Source organism: Vanellus vanellus (genome assembly GCF_965231255.1).
Source record: "Vanellus vanellus genome assembly, chromosome: 11".
NCBI classification, from domain to species: domain Eukaryota; kingdom Metazoa; phylum Chordata; class Aves; order Charadriiformes; family Charadriidae; genus Vanellus; species Vanellus vanellus.
Genome location: NC_138916.1, coordinates 21,622,083 through 21,648,437, shown reverse-complemented (window position 1 = coordinate 21,648,437; position 26,355 = coordinate 21,622,083). Strand labels below are relative to the sequence as shown.

The 26,355-nt window shown below is 44.8% G+C and overlaps 1 protein-coding gene across 1 annotated transcript in view; it reads left to right on the top strand.

Annotated features, from left to right (window-relative positions):
* Positions 1-26,355, top strand: part of CHSY1 (chondroitin sulfate synthase 1) — a gene marked incomplete at its 5' end in the record, with an annotated part of 76,247 nt that extends 49,892 nt beyond the window's left edge. The window contains one exon of the mRNA XM_082488556.1: positions 24,730-26,355. Within this exon, the coding sequence (XP_082344682.1) occupies positions 24,730-26,322 (1,593 nt within the window). The 3' untranslated portion in view covers positions 26,323-26,355. The remainder of the gene's footprint in view (positions 1-24,729) is intronic.

The window sequence follows — 26,355 nt, the reverse complement described above, 5'->3', positions numbered from 1 at the left end:
CTGGTGAGCTTAAATTATTCCATCTACTGTCGTGGCTTTTTGTGATTCATTTTTAGAAAGTGCAAGCACGGAAAGCTGTCTGTCTGGCTTACTTTAGAGATTATGTCCAAGATTTTCGGTAGCTTAGATATGACCATGGTCTTACTGCCTTCTGTCTGAAGGATGGCCGCCAGATTGAGAAGTAGCATGCATCATACCACTGACGCACATCGAGGGAAATCCGGGAGCTGTCTGCTGGAACAGCTGCTTGCCCTTTTTTTTGAAGGAAACTAGAAAAAAAACAGGACAAAATTGAGCAACAGTGTGCGATACTTGAGCCGCCAGTGCATAGACTGATTGTCTCAACCGCCTTCTTAATCAGACATTTGATAAGCAAGTTAGAGCAGCACTCGGGAATTTTGAATATAGTTGAGATGTCCCAGTTCGTGAGGAGTTTCAGGGCTGTGCCTGTGGGCAAATTATTCAGAATAATGATTATTCTGAATTTGAAACTTCCAAATCAGGGAGGAAGGAAAGGAAATGTACTGAGGAGCTGAATTTATTATTTTTAAGAGGAAAAATTCTAGTCGGCATGCTTATAATTGCAGGTGATGCATTTTAATGTGTTTCCTTCAACTTATAATGCTGAAGAGAATTATGTCCAATACGGAGAATCCTCTTTACTTTACCACTTTGTCCAGCAGAAAGGATTGAGTAGCGGTTTTAGTTCATGTTAAAATCCCTTAGCTCTCTTTCTGGGGGGCAGGTGGACAGCAGAAAGCACAGAATGATGAGAGCGCCGCGGTGAGATCCTTTGCAGTGCTGAGACGAGGGACGCTCAGTGCTGCAGGAAAGTGAGTACGTGAAATGAGTAATGGAGTCCAGCCGCTGTCAGCCCCTCTGACAACCAGTCCAGCGCCGTGCTGTAATAAAAATCATTTATGTCGAGGCAGCAAAACAGAGTGTCCCTCTTGCACTGTGAGTTGACAGAAGGAGAGGTGTTGAAGCAGATCCTCTTACGTAGCACAGGCTAAAGCAAGCTAATGAGATGTGCGCTCAGCATCACTTCTCAGCGTTAACGCCAAGGGGGACAACAAAGCCTCATTTCTCCAGGGTTCCTTTTCTTCTCCCCCGTGTTTTTGCTGGGCAGTTGTGAAAATACAGCTCATGAGTATGAACACTGGCACTGAGCTTAGTTTTTTTTTCTTCCTTCCTTTTAAACATCTCCCTTCTGATTAACCTTTTATTTCTGTCATCATTGCTTAATTATTGCTAATGATTGTCAGGGAAGTTAAAGGAGAGACGTTCATAGAGACTGTAATGAAACCTGCAGTTGGACAATAGAGGAATAAAATCTCTAATTATCCAGGCTGGGAATTTAGCTGTGATAGTATGGCTATGTATTCAGCAGTGATTATATGCAAGATTATGTGTCCTCCTGGACAGATCTTTAGCTTAACTGGCTCTGTGGGAAGCACTGGGGTCAAGCTGGAATCCTGTAGTATGTAGAGTAAGTCATGCTAGGGATTGCACATGCAACTTCTAACTATTTTAAAGGGGCTTTTTCTGAAGCATTTTGTGGATGGGAATGTTTGAGCGGATGGTCAGCAAGGAAATAGCATAGCAGAAAATTTCACTAGGGTTGATGCTACAGAGACATGTATATGAAGTATTGTAAGTGTGTAAAAAATAGCTTGTATGTGTGTTCTAGCATGTGTGCTTTGAAAGGCTTATGGTCCTGGAAGCTGCATCTCGGCTTCTTGAGAGCGTAAATCTTCAGCACTACTTCTTCCAGTAAAAAGTCAGGTGAGTCGTCTAGACAGAGGTGACGGAGGATTTCCCTCTGAACAGGAACCCAGCAGAAGCTAGAAACTGGAGTAAGTCTAATGGGAGAGGACAGGGCTTGGGCCTCTTCTTTTCTTTTCTTTTTTTTTTTTTAATACTGTAGTTAGCTGGCAGTCCATCCAAAAACAGTTGGCTGTATTAATTCTTCCTAAGTGAAAGCTTTACATGGGTGTAACTCTTCCTTTTCTTTGGCAGCCAAAACATTTTTATTTCCAAAGGCAGAAAAGTCTGTTGTTTTTTTTTTTTTTTTCTTTTGGTGCCATTTCTAGGTAATGGAGCTTCAGCTAACCCAGCACTGACAAATATTTTAAATTAAATTTAAGAAAAAAAAAAAAAGAGGGGGGTGGGGGAAGGGACACAAATGCAAACTCGGAAAGCGGGACAAGGGCAGCGCCGCAGCTGGCTGCTCGGCCGGACGGCGCAGAAAGGGCACCGTGGGAGGTGTCATCATAACACTTGAGAAGAAACGCGTTTTAAAACTTCCAAGGGCTTGCGTTTTATGTAGCTCCCATTAACCCCTAAACCTTGTTGTTCCGACATGCTGATCTGCCAAAGCCTGCCATGGGGTTAGGAAGGATTATGGCCAGATAGCACTATTAGGCTTGGCAGCCAACACGCATTGGTTGTGAGCTTTCCTGGGCCAGAGAATAAGTTAATGAGTAAGTGGGCTTAAGAGTGACTCTTTCAGCATAGGGTTGATGCTGAATGGAAGTTCCCATTCTTGGCAATCCCAGATCCAAGGAGATGTGGGCCTGAGCATTGTTCTGTGCGCCAGGTGGGACCTGAGGAGCCAGCAGGGAAGGGAAATGCTGCTGATCCCAGTGTCTCTCAAGCGCTGGAGGAATAAGGGGCATCACAGGAGATGCTGGTTCAGCGAGAGCTCACCATCGACACAGAGACCCCGCAGAAGGCAGCTCCGTTCCTCACCCAGATCTGGCGTGTAATGAGCGGGTACACGTGTCCCATCACTGCCTGCATGGCAGCAGCACAGTGGGGAAATCATTCACATTGCTGCTCCTGTCTCCTTTTTTCCCCCATGATTGCTCTCCACGAGCTCTCCAGGGGCAGAAGAGGCTTTGATATTAAATCATCACTTCAGATCGTGTTTTTCTCTGTGCCAGGGTGGCTGGTGAGGGATTTTGTCTCCATTCGGTCACACTGCTGAAGCTCCTGCATTGAATCTTTCCTGGCACCTTCCTTGCAGTGTAGCTGGGGGGACATTGGACATTGCTCAGGTTTATGGATCCCTATCCAGGTTTCCAGAAACTGGCAGTCTCCTTCTTGGCTGTGAGATACAAAGCCTGGAGTCCCAAGGCAGTGCCAAAAGAGCAGCTCTCTTCTGAGCAGCCTTCTGTGTCCCGGGGGGGCAGGTTGGTTTGGTCTGTTAAAAGTAAGGTCGTGCCAGCTCTGTGGGGAGTGAAATGTCTGGGTGTGCAAGCTCTCATGTGGAACAGTTCGTATAAAATGTACTTTTTAAGCTGCAATGTCCTGTATTTCTCCTGTTCCCCAATCTAAAAACGTCCTATGGGCTCAGCAGGATGCTGCCTTGTAAAAGAGGACTGAGCGCTTGCATAAGGCTTCATAGGAGGGAGGTGCATTCAGACAGAAAGCCGTGATTTATTTATTTATTATTATTATTATTTTTTAAAAGTACCTAGAGATTTTTTTTAATGCAGGGGCCATTTCTGGGGTGTTTTTTTGCAGGGGCTCAGCCTGTCCGCTGGCTCCGCAGGGTTTCGGTGCTCTTTCTGCGGGGGTTATTGTGTGTGGTCGGCACGTCTGAGATCTGAGAGCTGAAGGAAGTCAAGTCTGTGTTTGCGAGTTGAAATACTTGAGGAGAAATAATTGACCATAATCTGACAGCAGATCTAGCTTTGCAGAGGACAGCTCATCACCATGTTAACAGAAACGGGCTTTCTAACGGAAATGGAGCTGATGGATGTTTTCTAATTATTCCCTTGTGTTGCAAATGTTAGAGAGCCAGCTTGAAATCTCTGCCCAGAATTCAGAGCCTTAATTTGTTTGACCTTTCCACTGCTGCAGACACAAGGCTGTATGAATTGCAGTCATCTCCATTAATTTCTCTATTGTTCTGGGGGTGCAAATGAGCGTGTTCTTCTGCAAATACTGTATGGAAGATGGTGTGATACAGTTTGGCGTTAGGCAATATTTCGCAGTGTATTTGAGGGGGATGCTGAGCCGTGCCTTACTGAAGGGTTTATCTTCCAGATAGGTTGAGGGACATCCTGGCTGACTAGAGCTGGAGTTTTGTTTAAATACGCTGGTGCTGGGAGGGGTTTCTCTCCCTTTCCTTGTCTTTCTTAGAAATAACCAGATATTCTGGCAGATATATTTCTCACAGAAGTGCCTTGATTTTTTTTTTTGCCTTTGGACAGATACCATTTTGACAATGAATGGTACATTCCAGATAATGTATCTCAAGGATGTGTAATGCTCCGGTATCATCCTTTTGCCTTGAAAATATTATTCCAACTAATCAGCCTAAACCCCCTTTGAAAGTGCAAGTGTGTTTTCCACTAGTTTATCAGGGGGACTTTTTAGGCTGGCTTGCTTTTCATATTTTAATGAATGAAAAATATAGCTGCCGGGCATCTGCTAGTTCAGATGGATGTCCTGGTACCAAACGTGTGTGCATGTGTGTCGCACTTGGTCTGTGAATCACCAGTGGGTACAGCAGTAATTTTTGGTAACTAGGAGGCAGATGAAATTGCTGGTTATGATTTTATGTCTTTCCCACAGCGGAGCAAGCAAAAGGGATGAATTAGAGACAGGAATAGTAGCACAGCCTTTTTTTCTTTTTGTGTGCAGGAAACCTCAAAGCATGTAATAAACTATTGCCATTTTGATTACCAAAAAAAAAAAAACCCACCCCAAAAAACTGAATGCAAAGATAAAATAAGAAAACCTCAAGCTTAATGGTTTTGCCAGTAATAAAAATACATCACAGAACAAAAGGCTGCAGAGGGTTTTTTTATATCTTGTGTTCAGTACACTGGATTGAAAAGAAATCAGCAAAAGTATATTTTTAAAGTCCCCACCTTGCTTGTAGTTTCTTATTTTTGCCTGGGAGGAGTGCCTTCGTGGCTGCACAAGTCAGCAGCCAGCAAAAATGGCGGCGAGTATGAGAAAAGATATAATTAGGATAGCATTAATTGCTCTTATTAGAGGATTTATTTTACAACAGCCTTTTAATTCAAGCTGCCCCACCATAGTTACGTGCACTCTCCAGTGATGTCTGTTATAGTCCTGGAAGCCACGCAGGGCCTGGCCGGAGACTTACTGAAATCTGCCACCGCTTTTTGACTTCCATGAACAAAGAGCTGTTAAATGACACGAATGCAAAGCTCCTTTGGGCTGTTCTGCACCGGTGGGACTTGTTTGAATCCTTATAAATACATTGAACTGACGTTGGCACTTTACTTAAAGCCTTTCATCTCCTTTCTATATAATGAGTATATCCTTGGCCACAGCCAGTAATCTGCTTCCTTCTCTCATCCCTTCCCTTCCCCCCTGTTCTGAATCTGCTGCTTCTCATCCCGCTGTCTGCCGAGCTTCCCCACATCGCAGTGCAGCTGAGGCATCATGCGCTGCTGGCGGGTCTTGCGAGAGGGGAAAAAATTGTAGAGAATGCTGTTTTTTTCTCTGGACGCAAATCAGGCTGTATTTTAATGACAGTTTGCTGAGTTTTGGTGCATTGCACTGATACAGATTCTCCCTGAGTGTCTTCCATTATCTGTTGGAAGAGCCCAAAGAAGTATTTTTTCCTTATCCTCTTGCTTTGGGTGTGGGAACACAGCACCTTTCTAGCACTACTGGGATGGGGGGGGCATTGGGGGGGGAAAGCTAAAATCCTGAGTCAGCATTCCCTATCCACTGCTCTTTCAAAATCAAACTAGGATTTTTTTTTTTTGGTCTCCAGCGCTGACAAAACCTGGAGGATACAGCTGTACTGCGCAGCAAAGTGCCTTTCAGGGATATCTGGACCAGCTGCTGTACTCCACCCAGGGTAATAGTCTAAGCAAAGCAAAATGCTGCTTAATCCCAAGTCACTTTTTGTGCCCACAGCTTAACTTGGAGTTCCTGCTCTCAAGTACTTATCCTTTGGGGCTGAGGCTTGGATCGCTTCAAACCGGTGTCATTACCGAATGGCATAAAATGTGCAACTGGACTTGCTGGTGTCTGGAGGAATATTGTGTCCTTGCAGGTTCATGGGAGTCGCCCATCCACGTTGATGGGGAAACTGCGGCTGCTTTCAGCTGATTTTTGGCAGCGTTTAACTAACTGGCTTTGCACAGCTTTTGACAATGGTTTTTCCACGAGGTGCGGCATACGGCAGTGCCCAGAGCTGGCTGCTGTTGGGCCGTTACGAGTTATGAAATTGGATGCTTGTGGTTGGCACTGCTGCGCCGTGCTCCCTGCAGCGGGGAGGGAGGCAGAGCAATACTGCGGCTGATACAGATCCACCATGCTGCAGCCTTGGAGCCACAGCTCTAAATCTGCTTTTTCTGCATGGAGCACAAGCAGTTGGAAAAGCAGGCGGTGCTTGCACTCAAGAGCCCTAGCTTGTAGAGCACTTAGTCATGTACCCTCCTGGTCCTCGCTTATTTGATCTTGCGTGCATCACAGGCTGTTAAGTTTCACCCAGGTGTCTCCGTATTAACTCAGGAATTTCAGCCTAATCCAATTTTGCTCAGGAGAGACAAGAGAGGGCTTAATTCTTGAGCTTCTCCACAGACAGTTGATTGATGAGGTAAGAGGTACTTAAGTGGTCCCAAGAGAGAGGTGGATCCCACCTTGCAGTGGGAGAGCACTTGGGGAAGGATTTATTCTCACATTTGTCCTGGGATAGGAGTTATTCCCGACACCAGCTTCGGTGACCAACAGTGACCTTCAGCATGGCTAACTAGCCAGATCTCATAGAATAGATATATTACATCAGACTTGGTCTGGTATGAGATACTCAGCAACTTTTCAGAGCAAAGCACCTGTGCCCCTCCGATCCACCAATATCTTTTGCTACCACAAATACATTTAAGAACACCAAATCTTTCCTGATCGTGGCAGACAACTGCTGAAGCTCTGAAACATCAGATCTAGTAATAAGGGTTTAAATACACAGAGCTGTGAGTGGTAGGAACATGCTGAGTGAGATAATTGCATAAAGTAATGAGCTAAATGGAGAATTTGTGGGTTCTGGTCCAGACAGGATGGTCACATCTAAGCAGCTAGGATGCTCTGTGCACAGAGGCCGTGCAACACCTCCCAGAAACTTTATTTAAGGCATGTTAAAAAAAGCCCCAAAGCCTTTTAATCTTATTTCGAAGTCTGAGTAGTTGGGCAGTAGTGTACTATCTTGCCCACTGTGTCCATTTTGGTGAAGCTGTTCAAAAGTTTAGCCACTTTGATAGTAAGGTGCCCCTGTTCTCAGCTCTTGTATCTCGTTACACCTTTAAATCAATAATGAAATGCCATCTCCATATTGTCAGATAGTTACTACCTACACCTAGCATTCAAATTGTGCTTGGCTTTTGTACGTGCCTTTTCTTCTTGAGCTAATAATGCCCATTCAATTAAAGAAAACGAAGCAAATCCCAGCAGTCTTGCTTGCAACCCTCTCTTTCCCATTCCAGTGCTTTTTAAGAACATCCCTCCCTGTTACTCCTACTTCATCATAAACCACCCTACAATGGGCAGCACGTGTGGTGACAATTCTTTTGTGCGCCAGGCACTGCAGTAGTGTTCGTCTGTCAAAACGTGCCTTTTGAATTTGCTTTGCCCAAGAGAAGTAGGTGTCAACAGCTCCTATTCCAGTTTCTCATTGTTAGGGGGTTTCTATGTATGTATGTGACTATGGCATCTGCTGTCATGGTCCCTCGGGTAGCAGAGGCTAATTCTGCCCTCTAGCCCTGTTCTGAGGTAGAAAAAGTGGCACATTTCTACTGCTGATTCAACGAAACAGTGACATGCAGCAGCACTGCTCTGCTTTATGGTCCAAGGAGCATTTGAAATGGAGTAAGTCTCACAATCCTGTTAAAACCATGCCAAAACACTTTTCAGACTGGGTAAATATTAATAGCAGGCTCACATGAGTTTCTTGCAGGCTGTCATCTCTAGCTTTAGCCGCCTTGGGCATGAGGATCTGCAGGAGGTATCTGGCCAAAATCTGTGAGGCTCCTGCTCTCCTTAGGGGAAAATGAACCAATGGTCAGATCTCCAAGATCATGTTTAATATGGTCCCTGTTTAAGCCACTGATCCAGGAGCGGAAAGTCTGTGTTTCCAGATCTTTTAGAAGAGTCACTCTTGCGCGATGAGGTTGCCAAGTCTTCCAAGACTTTAATTATCACGCTGTAATTCCATCTGCGACCTTAATAAAGATGATGTCTTGAGGGGTGATCTGCTTTCGCCCTCCTTTTGCATACTGTGGGCTGATACACGAGTGTTCGCATTTTTTGCATTCTCAATTTTTAGGTTTTTCTCTTAAAACGAGAAGAGATACTGTATGAAAGTCAAAGGAATTACAGTCGGTCGTCAGTGCAGTTGGGGTAGAATTTGCACAGCTGCCAAAATGAGGTTCAGATATTTTACTGGGTGATACAAAATAAATGTTTAATTCATAGTGCATAAAACTTTAAATAAATATCACTTGGCCACCTTCTAATGAGGATATGCTTGACCATTGACACCTCGTATTCTGGATGTAGTTTCTCTGACTAGGTTTTACAGCATTTTGAGAAAAAATAACATTCAAAATACAATTAACTCAATCTTGTCTAAAATGAGACTCCAGTTTTGTGATAGCACGTTTGAAACCCTACATTTAAATTACTGCTTGAAGGCAGCTTTCTGGATTAAAACTGGCTTTTATAGAGCAATAAAGTGCGATGTCATAAACTAGACGGTAGCAACATATAGCTACTGTGTACTTTTAACTAAAGAGCTTGATGTTTCTCCTCCATTTTCCTTTCTTGAGAGATGTTTGCTTATTCCCTGCACCCCATGCCAGGCTGGATCCACCTGCATGCAGGTTCCCTAAAGGTTGACCCTCTGCTTAAGGAGGGGAGCAATTATTTGATTTTTGAGCCTGGCTGCACAAAGGAAACAGAAGTCTGTTTAGTCATTATTCTTCCCCTCAACGGAGACTAATGTCTATCTCCCAGCTTTTTGTCCGATAACTAGGTCCATTCCTTGGACTGACCAGCCAGAGAGTGAAGAGGAAGGAAAAGCAGTTGTGAATAATGGAGTGGCTACAGGAGACCTTTCACTGCTTCTTGTAACAGGTGGGAGGGCAAAGAGGGGAAAACATAACCACAGCCGTTGTAAATAGGGTTTTCCTAGGTGAACAGGGATTTGGGTAGTGCGAATCTCATCCACTGAAGTGTGTTACTTGTTGCAGGTGTAGGGAGTCTCTTCTGTTATATCCGCAGTTGCTTTTACCTTTTCTTAAGAGTTAAATATCTCTAATTTGGGGCAACCTTAGTTCTTAAGATATTATCTCATTAATACTCTGCCCTCTCTGGGAAGATAAGAAGTTAGGATTAAATAAAAGAAGATAAGGGGGGGAGGCAGTTCTCGACCACCGGTGAGTGTGCTCTGTGGGGCTGTGGGTTCCTGCTGGCCCTCCAACAGCTTTTCATATCGGCTGCCCCTGGTTTTATGTCTGCAGTGGGACCCTCACAATGCCGATAACTGTTTGGCTATTTCAGTTTTGCTAAGGAGAGCTTGGCAAGTGATCACACGCCACTCCCAGCCATCTTCCCAGACTGCATTTACAAAGAGGCTGTAGCTCTTCCACGTGGTTCTTGGATGGAAAGCGTTGCTGGTTCTCCCGAGGAAACTTGCTCCAGAAGCTCGCTAGCACCACTCCCCTGTCTTTGGGCACAGTTGTTTCTGCTGCTTGTGTCGATGCCAGGACTTAAACATCAGGGAAACCAGAATGTTTGCACTGTGAGCTAATCTACTCTTTAAAGATGTTAGATAATGTAATAAAATAGCTCAGCGGTGCACTGCAATTACCTTTCACATTTCGTCATGCTTCTAAAATTTTTGTCTTCTGAAACTATGACTATATTTTTAGTACAGTGCAATCAAAAATGTCTGGCCAAGAACCTGATATAGTACCTAAGAAAATGGAAATATTCCTTTCAATGTCTTCCAGAGCTGTGGTTTCCTTTGAGTATTAAACTCCATTTGTTGTGTCCTGATTACATACTTTGGTCTGGATTATATATGCCTTAGATTTATAATTCCATATATATGGACAGTTTGATCTCTTGTTTTTTAATACCAGGAAGCACAACCTAGACTTTTATTTTAGCGTGATGTAAGCATAATTATTTAGTAGGCAAGAGAGTAAAGGTTACATTCTTTTGTTTGCCACTGAGGCCTACAGATTATTATTTTTATTTTTTTTTTTCGTCGTGGTTATGACCAAAAGATTCATGCTATTAAAACCCTAACCATTATGTCAGGGTAATGCTTTCTGTAACTTGCAAGTGAAGAAGTAAACCTAATATAAAGCAGCCTAACTCACCAGTGGATTGGATTTGACATCATTCATCAATGACATGAATTGGTGCATCTCTGATAAACCTGCATCTCGGTGAGCTCACACAGTTCACTCTTCCTGTCATTTTTCAGCACTCGGGGCACAAATTATTAGCAGTAGTTCCAACTACTCTCATAAGCTATGAATCCTTACTGTCTTCTGCTCTTTTCAAGTCTTCAGTATATCTCTTTTCCTGTAAGGAAATTTCCAGGCTGGCATTTATCACACAACTTCCTATCTAACGTGATATCTGCGCAGAACTGCTGTATGATCCATTCTGTGATCCCCTGCAGCTCATGAAGCTCCAACTGATGCCTCTCTAGTTGCTCTGGTATGGAACATAAAGCAAAGCCAGAGCAGAGCAGACCAACACAGGTAAATGTCCTTCCAGGACCGTTTCCAGTCTCAGTACTGAGTGGGAGTTGTCTGAAGGATGAAGATGAGAAGGGTATTTTGGATAGAGTTGGGGTTTGATGTGTGCTTTTTGATGTTGTGGGGTTGGTTTACTTTCCCACTGTATTTTAGCCCTTTTACAAAATGGAGAAGCTGACATTTAATGAGTTGGGTGGTTTCTTTCCCATTCAAATGGGACAGGAGGGCTACACCACAGAAAAAAACCTAACCCTATGAGGAGCCCACGAAGCTGGGCTTTCAGGGCCAGGAAGACTTGCTTTGACCTACTTCTTGATTCATTGCAAATAAGACACTACATCTACTGAGATGATGTTGTTACTCTGCTGGTGGGTTACAAAACTTGGACACTCATCCTTGCTGGCAAAGAGAACAGTGCTTTGTGTAACGGGAAGGTGGCAGCACGCGGGCACTGAGTGTGCCGGGTCTTCTGGTTTGGGCCACGTCACTTTGGTTCCAGCCATAAAACCTTTTTCTTAGAAATCCTGTGTATGTGAAATCCCAGACCTCAAGAACAGGCAGTACTTTTGTTCAAAATCAACATAAAGCAATGAGCAATGCAACATGTTGTGTAAATCACGTGTCTGTCTCCTCACCCATCCTAAGTAAGGCGAAGAAGTATCCTTTCTGAGTTGATGGATTTAGTGGAGTTTGTATGCGATTTCTTTTAATGTGCTTCAAATTAGTCAGGGTGCTTTATTTCCTAGGCTTCATTAAGCTTGTGGTCTGACCATATTGTGATAGTCACTCCTACCAGTTTACTGAATACTAGTTTTAATATCCGGATATAGATTTCTTCAATATCCTGCAATGCATTTTTTCAGTGCTTTTCTGGATAACGCTAATACTAAACAGTCTGTGATGCACCAGGCCCCCAAGCTACATTTTAAGGTTAGCATAATGCTTTCCATCTTTCATCTTTGCGCAACACAGGCTGCTGTTATGTTTTGGGGTTTTTTTAGGACATAAAGTACTCGAAAGGAGCATCTTGCTTAAAAAGTTCTATAAGACGACACAATAGTACTGCAAGCTTACCTCTTCTGCTGTGCCATTGTGCCTTCTCCCTTCTGCTTTCTCCCTTTCTCTTTGCCCATCCCTTTTATTATCTGAGGGAAATACTGTAGTGGTGCACTGTTTCCATGGAGAGCAAAATGCCCAGGAGATCCTCTCTGTAATTCTTCTGGCTTAAAGACTTGTAGAAACAAATGTCGTACTAGAGGGGAAAAATACAAGTTCTCTTTTGGTAGTTTGCTGAATAAAAAGATGGTACACTGAATAGATTGGACTCAATTTGCCACCTGTATTCCTGTGGCACTACTGAATTAGCTGTTAAAATTTCTGTGAAGGTAGAAAACAACTATTTTGCAAGTCAAGAGGTCAAACTTCCCTCAGACAGAGGCTGTTATTTGCTGGTGCGTATTGAAGCAGTTCTGGACCAGGTGTAGATTTGCCTTCTCCAAACAGAAAAAAAGCCTTTGAACATATTATCACTGCCTTAAAAATAAAAAAGAAAACTATCCCCTTGGGCGTTTGACAGCCGGCCAGACCTCAGAGGACAGCTGAAGAGAGAGAGACAGGTTTCTAACATCTGTTTCGGGTGGGTGGATTGTATTTGACTTTGGCGTTCGCATCAAGGCGAGGCAAAGGCAGCATCGAGGCGAGGCAAAGTACGGCTTGATGAAAAGCATGGTCCAGCGCCCCGCACGCTGACCCGCCGGCTCTGTGATTTAAAAAAAAACCAAGGTGATGGGCAAAACAGCCATGAAATGACGGGTGAGAATCCTTTTTTTGTAGGCTTTAGAGAAAAATACTGATCATGCTGGATTTGGCATCCCAAATCAGGTTGTTGCCATAGAGGATGACCTTGACAGATATCCTTGAGTGGAGCTAGAGCCTTCCTCCCACCCTGAGCTCTCTGGGTCCCTCCAGGCCCTGCCAGGTGAGCTGTGTTGAACGGTGCTGCTATTTTAAGATGCAAATAGTGTGTCAGTGCCCACTTTGCTTTCTGAGACAAGGTGCTACCCTCAGGGCTGAGTCAGCAATGGGGAACATGTCCCTCTGCCGCCAGCTGAGCCTCTTTGCAAAAACTTGCTCTCTGTAGCGGTTTTAAAGCCTGCTGTCGGCCGTGAGTTGGGAGCGCACCTATTTGCTCATTGGGTTCACGTCAGAGCCCTTATTAGCTCCAGCTCAAAACCGCACTGAACTCGGGAACAACCTGCAGTTCAGATGATACAAGTATATCTCAGAAGAGTACTAAGGAAAATGCAGCAGAAAGTAGTCCTGTGTGTCCCTCTGAAAGCCCCATTGAAGGGCTCTGGCTCCCTCATGGATGTGCCTTCGTGGGACAGCAGAAGAACACAGTCCCCATCCATGCACCCTGCCCTCCTGGGCCGGTGGCCCGCCTGCGTCTGAACCGCGGCAATTTATAACGCCCCGAGGAAACGAGTACCCATTTCAATGCAGCTTTAAGCTGTCAGGCTGTAAATTGTCTTGGTTTGGGAGCAACTTCAAAGCAGCCCTGCCTTCCTGCAGCAAGGAGAAGGCTTTTTGGCAAACCGAGCATAAGTCATTTGCTATTCATGAGTCAAATCCCTGAAACGTCCTCGATCAACAATTAAAAATGGATCATAAGAAGACAAGGCATCGCTGTTTGGTGAACAAAGCTGCTAACTCCACCGGCCTTCTCCATCTGTTGGCTAAAGCTGCTTTTGCTTTCTCAGCAATGGCTTTTCCTCCCTCCCTGCCTTTCTCCGTTGTGCTCAGCAGCGTCGAGCATCCACAAGGTTTCCTGAAGCGATGGGACTTTGACCCAGCAGGCAAACCCACCCAGAAGATCTCCATGTTTCCCTGCTCCTCCCATTGCCCCTGTCTCCCAGATGAGTGAAAAGTGTCGGTGAGGTAAGGGAAAGTCACTAATGAAAGTGTTAAAATTCCTCCAAGCTGCCTGGTTTCCAAATCTAGAAGGGCTGCAGTGTTCGAGGGAGAGGGAAAGAAAACACTGGCTGGGTGCAAGCGGAGACTTGCATGCTGGCTGCTGGAGGGATGGAGGGACCAAGGAGCAGTGGCTGCAGGTAACAGGGACAAGTTTTAGAGCTGAGACCGTTCTCCCAAAATGAACCTGTGGCAGCTTGGTCGCAACCAGCAAAACGAAGTGTCCTCTGGGTCAGGAGCAGAGGATCAAAGAAAACCCTACAAAGGGACCAAGGAACTCTTTATGTGTGTGTGGCTAATGTTCAAAAGACAGTTCAGCGTGTTGTCTGAATAGCAAATCCTTCACCAAGCTTGGGAATATTTGAGACAGTGTTTAATTTATTTTTTTTCTTTCCATTTCTAATGGTGGCTAATGCATTTACATTCAGCATAACTGCATTTATCAGTATCCACATCATCTGCTTTAATTAGGGGCATTACAAAAGCAGCAGTTGAATATTCTTCTCAAAGCTAGCTGATGGATGGCGTACATCAGCAAAGCTTAAACGCACCCGCTCGGAGGTGAGCCCCTTGGTTTGACAGACCCTGTGTAATGCAAGAGGCACTTGGTTACAGAGCGCTGCAGAGTAACACTGCTTGTTGCTTTTCCAAACTGTGCCAGACAGCAAACTTCCAGAAAACCTCAGACCATATACAGTTAGCCAGCAACACTATGCAAAATCTTTAACCATATTTGAACGAACGGGCTAACTTGGACACCGCGAAGAGGGAAATGCCAGTCTGCCTGACAGCTCGTTTTAATAATGAGAAAGTTGTTCCACTGACAGGAGGACAATAAAGCTGTGGCTGCAGAGAAAGATGTTGCCTTTCTTCTAGTTCAGAGCATACATGAAACTGCAGAGGAATGGGCTGGTCCCAAAACTGTGCATGTGCAGCTGTGCTTTTCCCTTCTTTCACTGTTCTTCCCTTCTTTCTGGGGTGTTGACTCTACACCCGACCTGTGAACCCTATCAAAACGAGGCTTCAGTTTGCATTAGTAAATCGCTACTTTGTCCTAAAACTTGCCTTACTGTGAATATGTTACCCCTTTAGCTTCAGCGAAGCAAGTAATAAAAATAGGTAACCTTTTTAGTTAGAGCTATTAATGCACAATTTATTGGGCTTTTGATGTACAGGGCATGAAAGTCAAATTCTTGAGAGATCATGAGCCCTCTGAATGGGCAAATTTCCTCTGCTGATCCCCCCGTTGATCAAGGAGCTGTATCTTTTATAACCAAGCTACTGTGTGTTGCACGTACCTTGTCATCTTATGGTTTTGGCAGTGCCACGTCTATGCTGGATGGTGTACATATGTTTTCCAGTGAGGAGACAAAGGGCAGATTTTGCTTTTAAACTCAGCACAGAATAGTGGGCAGGCTTTAAGTCCTGCGTGGTAATGATACAAGCACAAGAAAAACACTTTCGCAATCATGGCATCTCACTGTGGAAATTCTGTCTGCAGCAGCAGTGTTACCACACGATGCTCTTTGCCACGGCAGCCTTCTAAAGCTGCGTTATCCCACGGCCAGGGCTCAGCTGTAGGATCCTCATGGGCTGACTGAAACATGTGGCTTCTCCACATAAAACAAGGGTTTGTGGCTCTATTTCCCTCCCCTCCTCTGAGCAATTATTAAACAATTCTTTTGGCAAAAAACAAAATAATGTGCATGCGTTTAAAACGCACACTTCGGAACAATGCTGTGCAGCTTTAGTGAACCCTGGAAGCTGTCATCCTACGCTGTTCCCCGTGTGAAACAAACTAGTGATTGAGTCCAGGCTCTTGTAGACGGTCTTCAAACCAGCTCCAGAAATGGTGGCTCTGGCTGAAAAAACAGATTGAAGATGAAGAACTGATCTGAGCTCACAGGCTGGTAAAGGAGGAGCAGTGAAACCATACGCCCGTGTCACTAATGTTACGTCTCTATTGGGCTCTGGTACTGCGGGAGTTTGTAAGGAGCTGTATAACTCCTTCTTATTTGCCACCAATGGGAAAAAAAGATGATGTTTTAAATCCAGCTTCATTTAGGAGAAGCAGCCAGAGGATGGCGGAGTGGCTCTTCCGAAGCTGGAGCTGGAGGGGTAATGGGGACACTTGGGGTGGCCAGTGGCCTTCAAACTGTGCTGAATTACTAGCTGGGCTGGCTGTCAGATGGGGGGAACTTTTAATGTGAAAGAAGCCAGCTGAGTTCCCATGGAGCTCCCCATCACCTGCAAGCTCAGAGCTGCTGTGTGCCCTTTTTGCTAAAGGGCTGTGGGTATTAAATCACCTTAAGTATTGGGTGTCTTCAGCATGACACTGGAAAAAGCCGTTAGTGAGCCCCGTGTTGGAGCACTCGTTAAAATCCAGGCCTGGAGGAGAGATGGCTGTGCCACCTGGTTAACACAACAGCAGATCAGACATCACCTTGTCCTTTGTGCTGTTGCAAACCAGGCGACACTGGTGAGTCGCGGGCGGAGCTGAGCATTGATCCAGCGCATCCACGTGGATCCAGCAAGGCCAAGTGGACGGAATAAGTTCACTCTCAGAGTTTATTTAAATGTGACTTGCTCTGTGTGCAGCTGCCACCTCCTAGGGACATGTCCCTTTTTCCAGCTACTCACCTGGCAGAGGTGCAGCACAGCAGCACCCATGAGAAAGGCTGTTGTGGCAGCTGGGAGGAGGGCCTGCTAGCAGAGAAATCAGAAATCTGATTTTTTCCTGGTTTTCTGTCGATTTTCATTAGCCAATATTGATGCTGCTGGCAGGGAAGTGGTTTTGTCATCGGTTGTTAGGAAAGCGTAAAGCAGACGGATTTCTAAATGCAGTTATGAAAGATGCTCTGTCACTTCGAGGCTGTTACTGGCACTGCAGGTTCAAAGGGCTGCAGCTTTGACACAGGCAGTTCAGCAGTTGGCCTCGTCTTGGCGATTTTATTCAGCGTTCCCAGCTCCCCTCTTGCCCCTTTCCACAACATGTATTCCTGCCCCAAGTCTTCACAAGGGATCAGAAACAGCAAGCATGGCCTGTTGCCATAAAAAAAGGGAGCTGTGTCCTTCCCCATCTAAAATGGTGCTGCTTCAGCTGGAACTGCCAAAAGTCTTGAAACTGAATCTGTTTTTTAAAATACACCCCCACCTTTTTACACCCAGGGAAGAACTGCAGCAGTAGCTATTGTGAGGCCAAATCTTTGCCTAATTAAATTCACAGTAATCTCCTGTGAAGGCTCAGAGAGATTTAGAGCTTTGCGCTGATGTGACTGCTTCAGTACTGTCCTTCAGCCCAGACCTGTTACCGTGGCACTGTCTCCATGTAGGGCACCGTGTACCTAATCGGGGGTGAGGGTTCCTGAAACATCTTGCATCGAAAGAAAGCCGTGGTGGTGATGTGGTCAAGGCTGAAGGTGCTGGGTTCTGCAGCTGGATCCACTGGGGCCGATCCTTCCTCCAGGGTTCTTGCAGAATTTGGTATTGTCAGGGACCTGGGGCCCTGGTCTGCTGTGTCCTACAAAATCACTGCTGTCCTCAGCCAGTCTGGCAGAGAGGCTATGCTGCTCCGGCTTTATTTCTGATGTTGGACTGATGTCGAGATGATGCATGAATGCCCAGGCTGCAGCTGAAGTTTCTCCAAGCAGAGGATTTCATCTCGTGCCCCCTGTAACAGCAGCTTGTGGTAGCTTTGCCAAGTGTTTTTGGACCAAAAAGGCTCATCATCCATCATGGCTTGCAAGTCCTACAAAACCACTGGATGTGGAAAGTAGCTCCCAAATAGGAATCTTTGAATTCCATGGACAAAAGTATTTCTAAATGATTACATTACTGCCTCTTGAAAACACATGGTGGAAAATCACACAGCAGTCCAGAAGAGGTCTTCTCTTCTGTAATCTCTGCTCAGAGGAGACTGCATCCTTCTAACTCTGTTTCCAGCATTCCAAAAAATATTTGCCAGGGTTGTCAGAAGCTTTTTGCTCATCATCTCCAAGAAACTGCCCTCCAAGGGTCATGTGCTGCTCCTCTGAAATCTTAACGCTTTGCATGAGAAAGAGCAGATACAGACTTCCAAGGCTGCGGCTCTTTCTTTCATGGGCCTGTTGAAAGTCATAATGAAAACCAAGTTTTTCTTGTACTCTGCCTGTACTGCAGAAGCTAAAAGCGTGGAGTTGACAACAAGGAAAAGAAATCCCAAGACACAGTATATTTGGTGGACAAGTGATTTGGCATCATCCCCGAGTCTGGCCTTTAAATGAGCAAATCAGTGGCAAGTCAATGTATTCCTGGTTTTGTTTGGATCTGGGACAGAGGCAGTCCCTCTCTGCTGGAGAGGGAGAGCTGAATCATTTGCCCCATGGGTGAAAGCCTTGACTTGAGCAAGGGAGGGTCATGTGCAGAACAGCAGTTGCACCAGGACTCATAATTTGGAAATTATGCTCGAAACAAATTTTGAGCGCACTTTCTCAAGCAATAGCAATGATAATTAGTCATTAGCACCTATGACGTTCTGCTTCTTTAATAGCCGTAGGATAGAACATTTGTTAATATTTAGTGGTATTTTATTTGGGTTTGTTTCTGTTAAATCAGAACCTTTTGGAGGAAAACCCTGCAGTTGCGTCCAGCTCTCTTAAGGTTTGCGCTGTGGAATCTAAATATCCTAAAACGGCACATTCTGTTTTATCTGGTTACTCCTAAGGTATAAAATGCTTTCAGATTATATTCTGGTTTATGCTTTAAAAACAGAAATCTGTGTCTCTGGAGAAGCAGTTCCAGGCTTTATGGAGTGCGCAATGGCACCTGTGTGGTTTGTGTGTCCGATGCACCCAAGGGGAAGAACGTTTCACTGAACGGGCAACTGTCTTCTTTTGAGAGTGTTGTATGATTGCACTAGTCTTTCTTTTCTTCACACACCAGGTCTGAATCAAGTTCTGCCCCTTATCCAAAGTAGGGGAGATCTGAGGAAGGAATCCTCGCTTCATGACCAGGATCCTGTATCTCATTTAGACCGGGTGGATGAAGCTCAGTTTAATGCAGGGCCAGGAGGAGGGAAGTTCTCCTCTGCTTCGTAGCTAGAGGATCTCAGTTCCCAAGTGGTGTGGATTGCTCCCACGTGTAGGTTTTGGGTCATGAGATCGTCAAGCTCAAGGTCAGAGGTGAAGTACATGATGCCAGTTTTGAAGACGCATTCATTTTTGTGGGTTTTCTTCTGTCTGTTGCCAAGCTGGGAATACTTTAAAGGCTACTTGGTTTGAGAAACTGTAAACGAATAAGTAATTCTTAAAATCTTCTACTTGCTTAAACAAGAAAGGGCTGGGAGGAGGACAGTTGTTTAATTAAACAGCTACTTGGTATTGTTAACAAACGATTGAACTCCAGCAGTAACTCTCCTAATTCACAGATTCCTTGGGAATTCAATGACCTTGAGTTTGCTGTGCCTGAAACTTGCCTTAGATACTTGGCTTTCTTTCGCAAATACTTTGGAGAGGAGAGCGGTGCAGAAGGCATTGCGAGGCTCTTGAGTGAGACAGACGCTGTTTCCCTTAGTGTCATGTAAGAAGAGGCAGTTGTGTTGTACAAAATAAACTTCTTGCTTCAGAGCATGCCTGGAGTTACTGCGCTCAGAGGTCGCAGTACATCACAGCTGGATCGGCAGCTGCTTCTCTAGCAGTCTGCTATGGAAATCTTGAGTACTGGCTGTCCGGGATGTCCAGCTGATTTTCTTGCCCCTCTTTAATTTATGAAACAAAGCAAATGCGAACCGGCAGTACATGCTGAAATTTGTGTGAGAGGTAACTCGTCTGAGAAATCACGTTTAATCGTGCTCCAGAGCTCGGGGCTTCACTTGTCAGCTGAGAGGGAAGTCTGATCTCCCAGCGCCGAGTGGCGTTTCCTGCATCCTTTCCTGTAGTGGCAACTGGGGAGGTTACAGGGATGAAAGAGTGGCCAAGTTCACTGGAAATGAGTGTTTATCCATTACTTCCCCGTGTTTGTCTCCACCATAATAAGTCTGCCCAGGACTGACTTCAGTCATGTCAGTGGTTAGCTGTGGGATCGCACATAAAGCACTGGGATTCAGCATGGAAAGATCATCGTTAATAAGAACCCTGAATACACAGAGTTGTATCCAGGGAGGTCACTACGGTCTCCCCCTCCGCTGTAGGCAAGTCAGCAGTAAATGAAGACCGGCTGCTCCTTTACGTTGGGTCTACATGCAAAATATTTTATCAATTTAGCCACATTGGTGATTTAAAAAACAGAAAACTAGGGATCAGTTTTGGTTAATCACTCCAAAGTGACAAAGCTGTGTTGGCGCAGCTACAATTGTGTCATACAGTTGCTTGGGATGTGAGTGCAAAACATCTTTCGTTGCACTTCAAGCAACCGACAGGAACTTCCCCCCTGCACCACTACAGCTGCATCTCTGGAAGGAGCAGCGAGGAGGAGATGGGGGTGAGCGTAATTTTGTCAGCAGAGCTGCAGGACAAGGTAAGGGCTGTCCCGGCACCCGCGTTACTCCGGTAGAACAGCTCTGTGCCAGCTGCAGAGAGGGACCTGCGTGCTCATCTCCTCCCAACTGGGGTGCTCACGCGCTAGGTGACGTTAGCCATCTTTCGAGCTTTTAATTAGTTTGGCTTTGTATTTAAAGCACATCTTGGGCATTTCGAAGCCTGCCATACAACAGGTCTTGTCCACGATTGCTTTTCATGAGGCTTGTGGGGCTGCGTTTTCTGGGCTGTGGCAGTACAATCTGGAGCTGTGAGAGAAAGCCCTCGGGGGCTAATCTGTGGCTGCGGGCCAGTTTCTGCATAAACTGGTCTTATTTTTAAAGTCCATTTTCTCCAGTACACTTTTTTTGGCCTGCAAAAGACTTCTTCATTTAAAACGAAGAACGTAACACTCTCTCCTTTCAGTTGGTCTTTTGGACGTGAGCCAGTAGTGCCCACAACAGCTGTACCACAGTTTAAACATTCAGTCTCTAATGGTTTGGGGAACATTAGGGTTTTTAAGGCTTCAACAGGTCTAGAGTAAATAGTGGTCAATAAAGAGTAGCTCTTCTTTGTATCCTTACGCTCTCGGTGCTCTGCACTAGAATAAAGCATGCTTAGAATATAATCATTGCAAAATTAATATCCATGAAAGGTTCTTTTTGTCAAAAGAGTCATAGAGAAATGTGTTTAACTAAAAGAAGAGTTTGCAAGAGTTCAACTCTGCAAGAGTCTGGTAATGGGCACGGGGAAGTTTGTACGTAACGTCTGTTACGAGATGCGCACATTCTGGGCTTGTGTTGCTCCCCATGTGCGTGTTTAATGGCTCTTACGTGGGAGGAACAAATAAATTGCAGGTATTACTTTCTCCCACCCACCTAGTAATGACGTACACAAGAGGTAATTGTGATTTTTAATCTTCCTTATGGCTTTCCAGTATTGTGTGGAGTTGAAAGTGCATGTGTGCTAATACATAATATTTAGCAAAGTGTTTTGGACCCAAATGAGGTAGAAACTATGTTAGCAGTGTTGGGTGATAGTGATTGAACCCAGTGCCCAGGACCAGCACTGCCTTAATGATTTAAGCCAATTAATGTTGGTGGAGCTGTGAAACTGCATGGAGGGAACTGCTCATTTCTTTCAAGTTTTGTAGATGTGGGTGAGAAAACGTGATCCATGTGGGGCTCCTTATTGTGAAGGAAAGCCCATGGGCATCGCAGCGCTTCTGCAACGTTGGGTCAGTGTCCGCAGGCACCTCGGCCCCGGAAGGGTTAAATTGCTCTCTTGGCTGCTGGCCACTTGGACTTCATTTACAGCACTTCATGCCACTGTGCAAAAATACTTTGTAAGTCATTATACTCTCTGTAGGGAATTGATTAACCCCTTCCAATACCCTTCTGTGTGTTTCCTACCAGTGGGGGGGGTACCTTGGTTCCTAGACTGGGGGTCGGGGCTGCAGGACGCTGGCCCGTCCTGTGCCCGTTGCCGCTTGCTGAATAAGGAGACGAGAGGGATGCTGGAGTAGGAGAGGGGGAGACTTCACAGGAAAAACAAGGGAAGTGCCAGCCTTGCAAGGCGTTCTTTTGAAAAATAGGATTATATAAAAGCCTGGCTCCTGTGGTGCTTCTCATTAGTTGCACTGTGGGGTTGGCCGGAGCACAGGGTTTGTTATAGTTGTCACCTTTTTGGCTGGAGCAAGGTGGCCGTTAATAGATGTTTCAGTTGTAAATTGCTTTGAGTTGAAGCACCAGTAACGTCTTGCTGAGATAGGTTTTCTTTTCAGTTCAGCTTTCGAAGTTAGCTGGTTTTTGGAAGAGGCAAGAAGTAGTACTAAAAGTTCAGAAGGTAACCAGCCTAGCTCAGAGGTTACTCTTGCGTGGAAACCAGAGCTTTAAAATACGCTTGTTAATTCTATTTAAGGCCATTTGCTAGGGGTTCATATCTTTACTTCCACTGGGAAGTTTCATAACATTTTCCTACCCATCGGTATCCTATTAAAACTTTGTTGTGTAATCTAAAAGCCTTTCTGCTTCTCATGGTTTCCTCTCGTAGCTAACTCAGAATGCCCTAGATGGCAATTTTGGAATAAATGCATTCAGGCCGCATGGTCTTGATTTTGTTTTCTTATAAATTGAAAACAAGATTTGAAATTAAGTCCTATTGTCAATTTTCCTTTAAATAATAGTTGCCTAATGACATGATTTAAGAATTTTTATCTAATGTCACAATACTCTTGGGAAAGCCTGTGCTTATAGTTGTATTGTAGTTAAAATGTCAGTGAAATCTCCAGCCTGTTACCATATGCATTTAATGCTTCTAGTTATATATATATATGTAAAACAGTTGTGTTAGAGAGGATAGATCAGTGAGGTTAGTAAAATATACATGTGGATCCTGCTGCAAATGTTGGATTGGTCTTGTTCTTGCTGTGTGAGATCTCCATTGTAATAAATTGCGCTTACAGGACTGACCATAAGTGGGTGTGATTTGAGGTCTCCTAGAGCCCTTTACAGAAGCAGCGAGGTTCAAAGTGGACAAAAAATAGTGTGTTATTAGTAGAGGAAACAATCAATACAGGGATACAACTGAAGAACCGTCTTCGGGTGAGTGGAAAAACATACTTTTCAGGAAAGCATGAGGCTCATTCAATTTGGATAACTCTGCTGAACACGGGATTAGCCCAGCTAACCTCTGCCCGTAGGACTCTCTTTAAATCTTGTGTGACTTCTACAGGGATATACATCTTGACAGGGGGCTCATCTGTGACTTGCCAAGAGGCCATTGCCAAGATGTTCTCCTTTGGCTGCGTTGCCGTATGGGATCTATGTGGTAAGAGGCAGCCTCTGGCCTGAGTTGCTCACAAAGAGCATGAAAGCAGCAGGAATCACTTGGGGGAGAGTGGGCAGGAAGGTCAACTTGAGCAGCAGTGGAGAAGGGGTGGGGGGCTGGTGATGACCCGTGAAAAAAATGTCCTTTCTTTCTCAGTCGGGCTGAAATTCCTCCCTCCCTCCTTTGAAATCAATTACATTTGTTCAGATTAAAATCCCCGTGAGCTGTTTGGAGTATACCCAGCTTACTCCTGTGCTGTCCACAGTGATACGCTGAATTTCAGGTTTCAGTACGCGCACATCTGGTTTGTTAAGATAGCGGCAGTTAAATCCAGGTGTAAGTTTATCCCTTAGATTCAATGTCTGTCCACAATAATGGGAAAAATGCAACTGAAGGCCTAATAAAACAGGACTTCTGCTGGGTCTGAACAGCTGGTAGAAGCATCACTCGTGCTGTCTGTTAAAGGGAGGCTTTCTGTGCCTGTGATTTTCCTTTTAGCGCTCCCTTTAATTGCCCTCATATTTGAGTCATTCTCTCTTCTGTCCGTCTTTTGAATTTTAGCTCTTTGCTGATCTTTAAAGCCTTTTTACTTGTGCTTTATTGACTGTATTACCTATAGCAAGTTCAGCTGCCAGTAACATAGATTGGATCTTCTATTGAATGAAGCTGTCACGTCAGCTCCTCTGGCAGGTTGATGACATTTGTGATACGACATAGAATCAGCCCGTGATCTCCTTAAATGTCCATTGTCTAGGCTGGTATAGAACTTTGGCCTTGAGAGTTTTTTTTTCTTTTGGAGTTTTTTTCCCAGCTTATTTTCCACATTATCATCTTGCTTTCCACATGCCTTTCCTTATATCAGCTACTGCCTGACCTACTGAAAACTGGGAAGCTGGTTTCCCTGCTTTTCTTAAGCTGGGGCTTTCCGTAAGGCTTCTGAATGTAATCTTAGCTCACTGTCTTCTTGTTTTGAAATAGCAATTTCCCCTTTAAGGATGCTTTTATTCTAGCGTACGTATGCGTCCTGTATTACCTGCCTTCTGGAACCATTGCTAGGAATCTCAGGTGCATTTCGCTTTCTGTTGACATTTCGAAGTGACGGGGAACTGCAGCTTTGCAGTGCAGCACTTGAGATAACATGTTTGGCATCTTGACTAAAACATTCAGCAAACTGGATTTTTAATGCTTGAACAGCGTTTGGGTGTAAGGGAAAAGGTGCCATCATACTTGCGTACTATGTATATGGCATCCTTTTTTATTGCTGTTTGTTATTATTATTGTTGTTAAAGCCCATGGGAGGCAGAAGAATAGTAAGAGTTTTGTTGTGAAGGCTTCATGGTATTTTTTTCTTGGTGATGCTGTATTGTGAAAAAATGAGCTTACAATCTACTTACTGCTCAGTTGTTTGGCCGACGGTGGTATCTCTAGAATGGGCTGTAGTAATCCCAAATCCATAGTAGATGTTTCTTTTACCAGTTTACAATGAATAATCCTCTTAATTTCCTTGAATAGCAGCTGGTATTGCTACAACCTGTGCCTAAAACCAAGAACAGCTTATTCAGAAAGCCGCCTGGCCCTGCGAGCAAGGAGGAATTTTCTCCCAGCAGGGGCCGCGTGGGCTAACTTTCACAAGTACAGTGCTGCCGAGACACTAACTTCTTCTTTCTCTCTTCTAGATGCAGCAGCTCTTTTACGAAAATTATGAGCAGAACAAAAAAGGTTATATCCGAGACCTGAGAAACAGCAAAATACACAGAGCTATAACACTGCACCCCAATAAGAACCCCCCGTACCAGTACAGACTTCACAGCTACATGTTGAGCCGCAAGATAGCAGAGCTGCGCCACCGGACTGTACAGCTGCACCGGGAAATTGTCCTGATGAGCAAATACAGCAATACAGAAGTCCACAAAGATGACCTGCAGCTGGGGATGCCACCATCCTTCATGCGATTCCAGCCCCGCCACCGGGAAGAAATCTTGGAGTGGGAGTTTCTTACGGGAAAGTATTTGTATTCGGGTGCCGATGGGCAGCCCCCGCGGAGGGGAATGGACTCTTCTCAGCGTGAAGCGTTGGATGACATTGTTATGCAGGTCATGGAAATGATCAACGCCAACGCTAAGACCCGGGGGAGGATCATAGATTTCAAGGAAATACAGTATGGCTATCGCAGAGTAAATCCGATGTACGGAGCAGAGTACGTTCTTGACTTACTGCTTCTGTACAAAAAGCATAAGGGGAAGAAGATGACCGTCCCCGTCAGGAGGCACGCGTACTTGCAGCAGACATTCAGCAAGATCCAGTTTATGGAGCACGAAGAAATGGACTCCAAAGAGCTGGCCAGCAAAATCAACCAGGATTCTGGATCTTTGTCTTTCCTCTCCAACTCGCTGAAGATGTTTGTTCCCTTCCAGCTGAGCCGATCAAAAGTAGAGAGGAAGGAACTCAAAGACAAGAAGATCAACATCCTGATTCCTCTCTCCGGACGTTTTGACATGTTCGCAAGGTTCATGGGGAATTTTGAAAAGACGTGCCTCATCCCAAACCAGAACGTCAAGCTGGTTGTCCTGCTTTTCAATTCCAACTCCAACCCTGACAAAGCGAAGCAGATTGAGCTGATGAGAGATTACCGCTCCAAATACCCCAAAGCTGACATGCAGGTTTTACCGGTGTCGGGGGAGTTCTCGAGGGCACTGGCTCTGGAAGTCGGATCTTCTCAGTTCCAGAACGAGTCTTTACTTTTCTTCTGTGATGTTGACTTAGTGTTTACCACAGAATTCCTCCAGCGGTGTAGAGCCAATACAGTTTTGGGTCAACAAGTATACTTTCCCATCATTTTTAGCCAGTATGATCCAAAGATTGTTTATAGTGGAAAAGTTCCTAGTGACAATCATTTTGCCTTCACCCAGAAAACAGGTTTCTGGAGGAACTATGGCTTTGGTATTACCTGTATTTACAAAGGTGATCTTCTTCGAGCAGGTGGCTTTGACGTCTCCATCCAAGGTTGGGGCCTTGAAGACGTAGACCTATTTAACAAAGTCATTCAAGCTGGCTTAAAAACTTTCCGAAGCCAAGAAATTGGAGTAGTCCATGTGCATCACCCTGTCTTTTGTGACCCTAATCTTGATCCAAAACAATATAAAATGTGCTTGGGGTCCAAAGCTTCAACTTATGGGTCCACACAACAGCTGGCCGAAATATGGTTTGAAAAAAATGACCCGAATTTTGGGAAAAGCAGCAATACTAATGGCTCGGTGAGGACAGCCTAATGTCCAGCTATGCTGGAAAAGACTTTTTTTTTA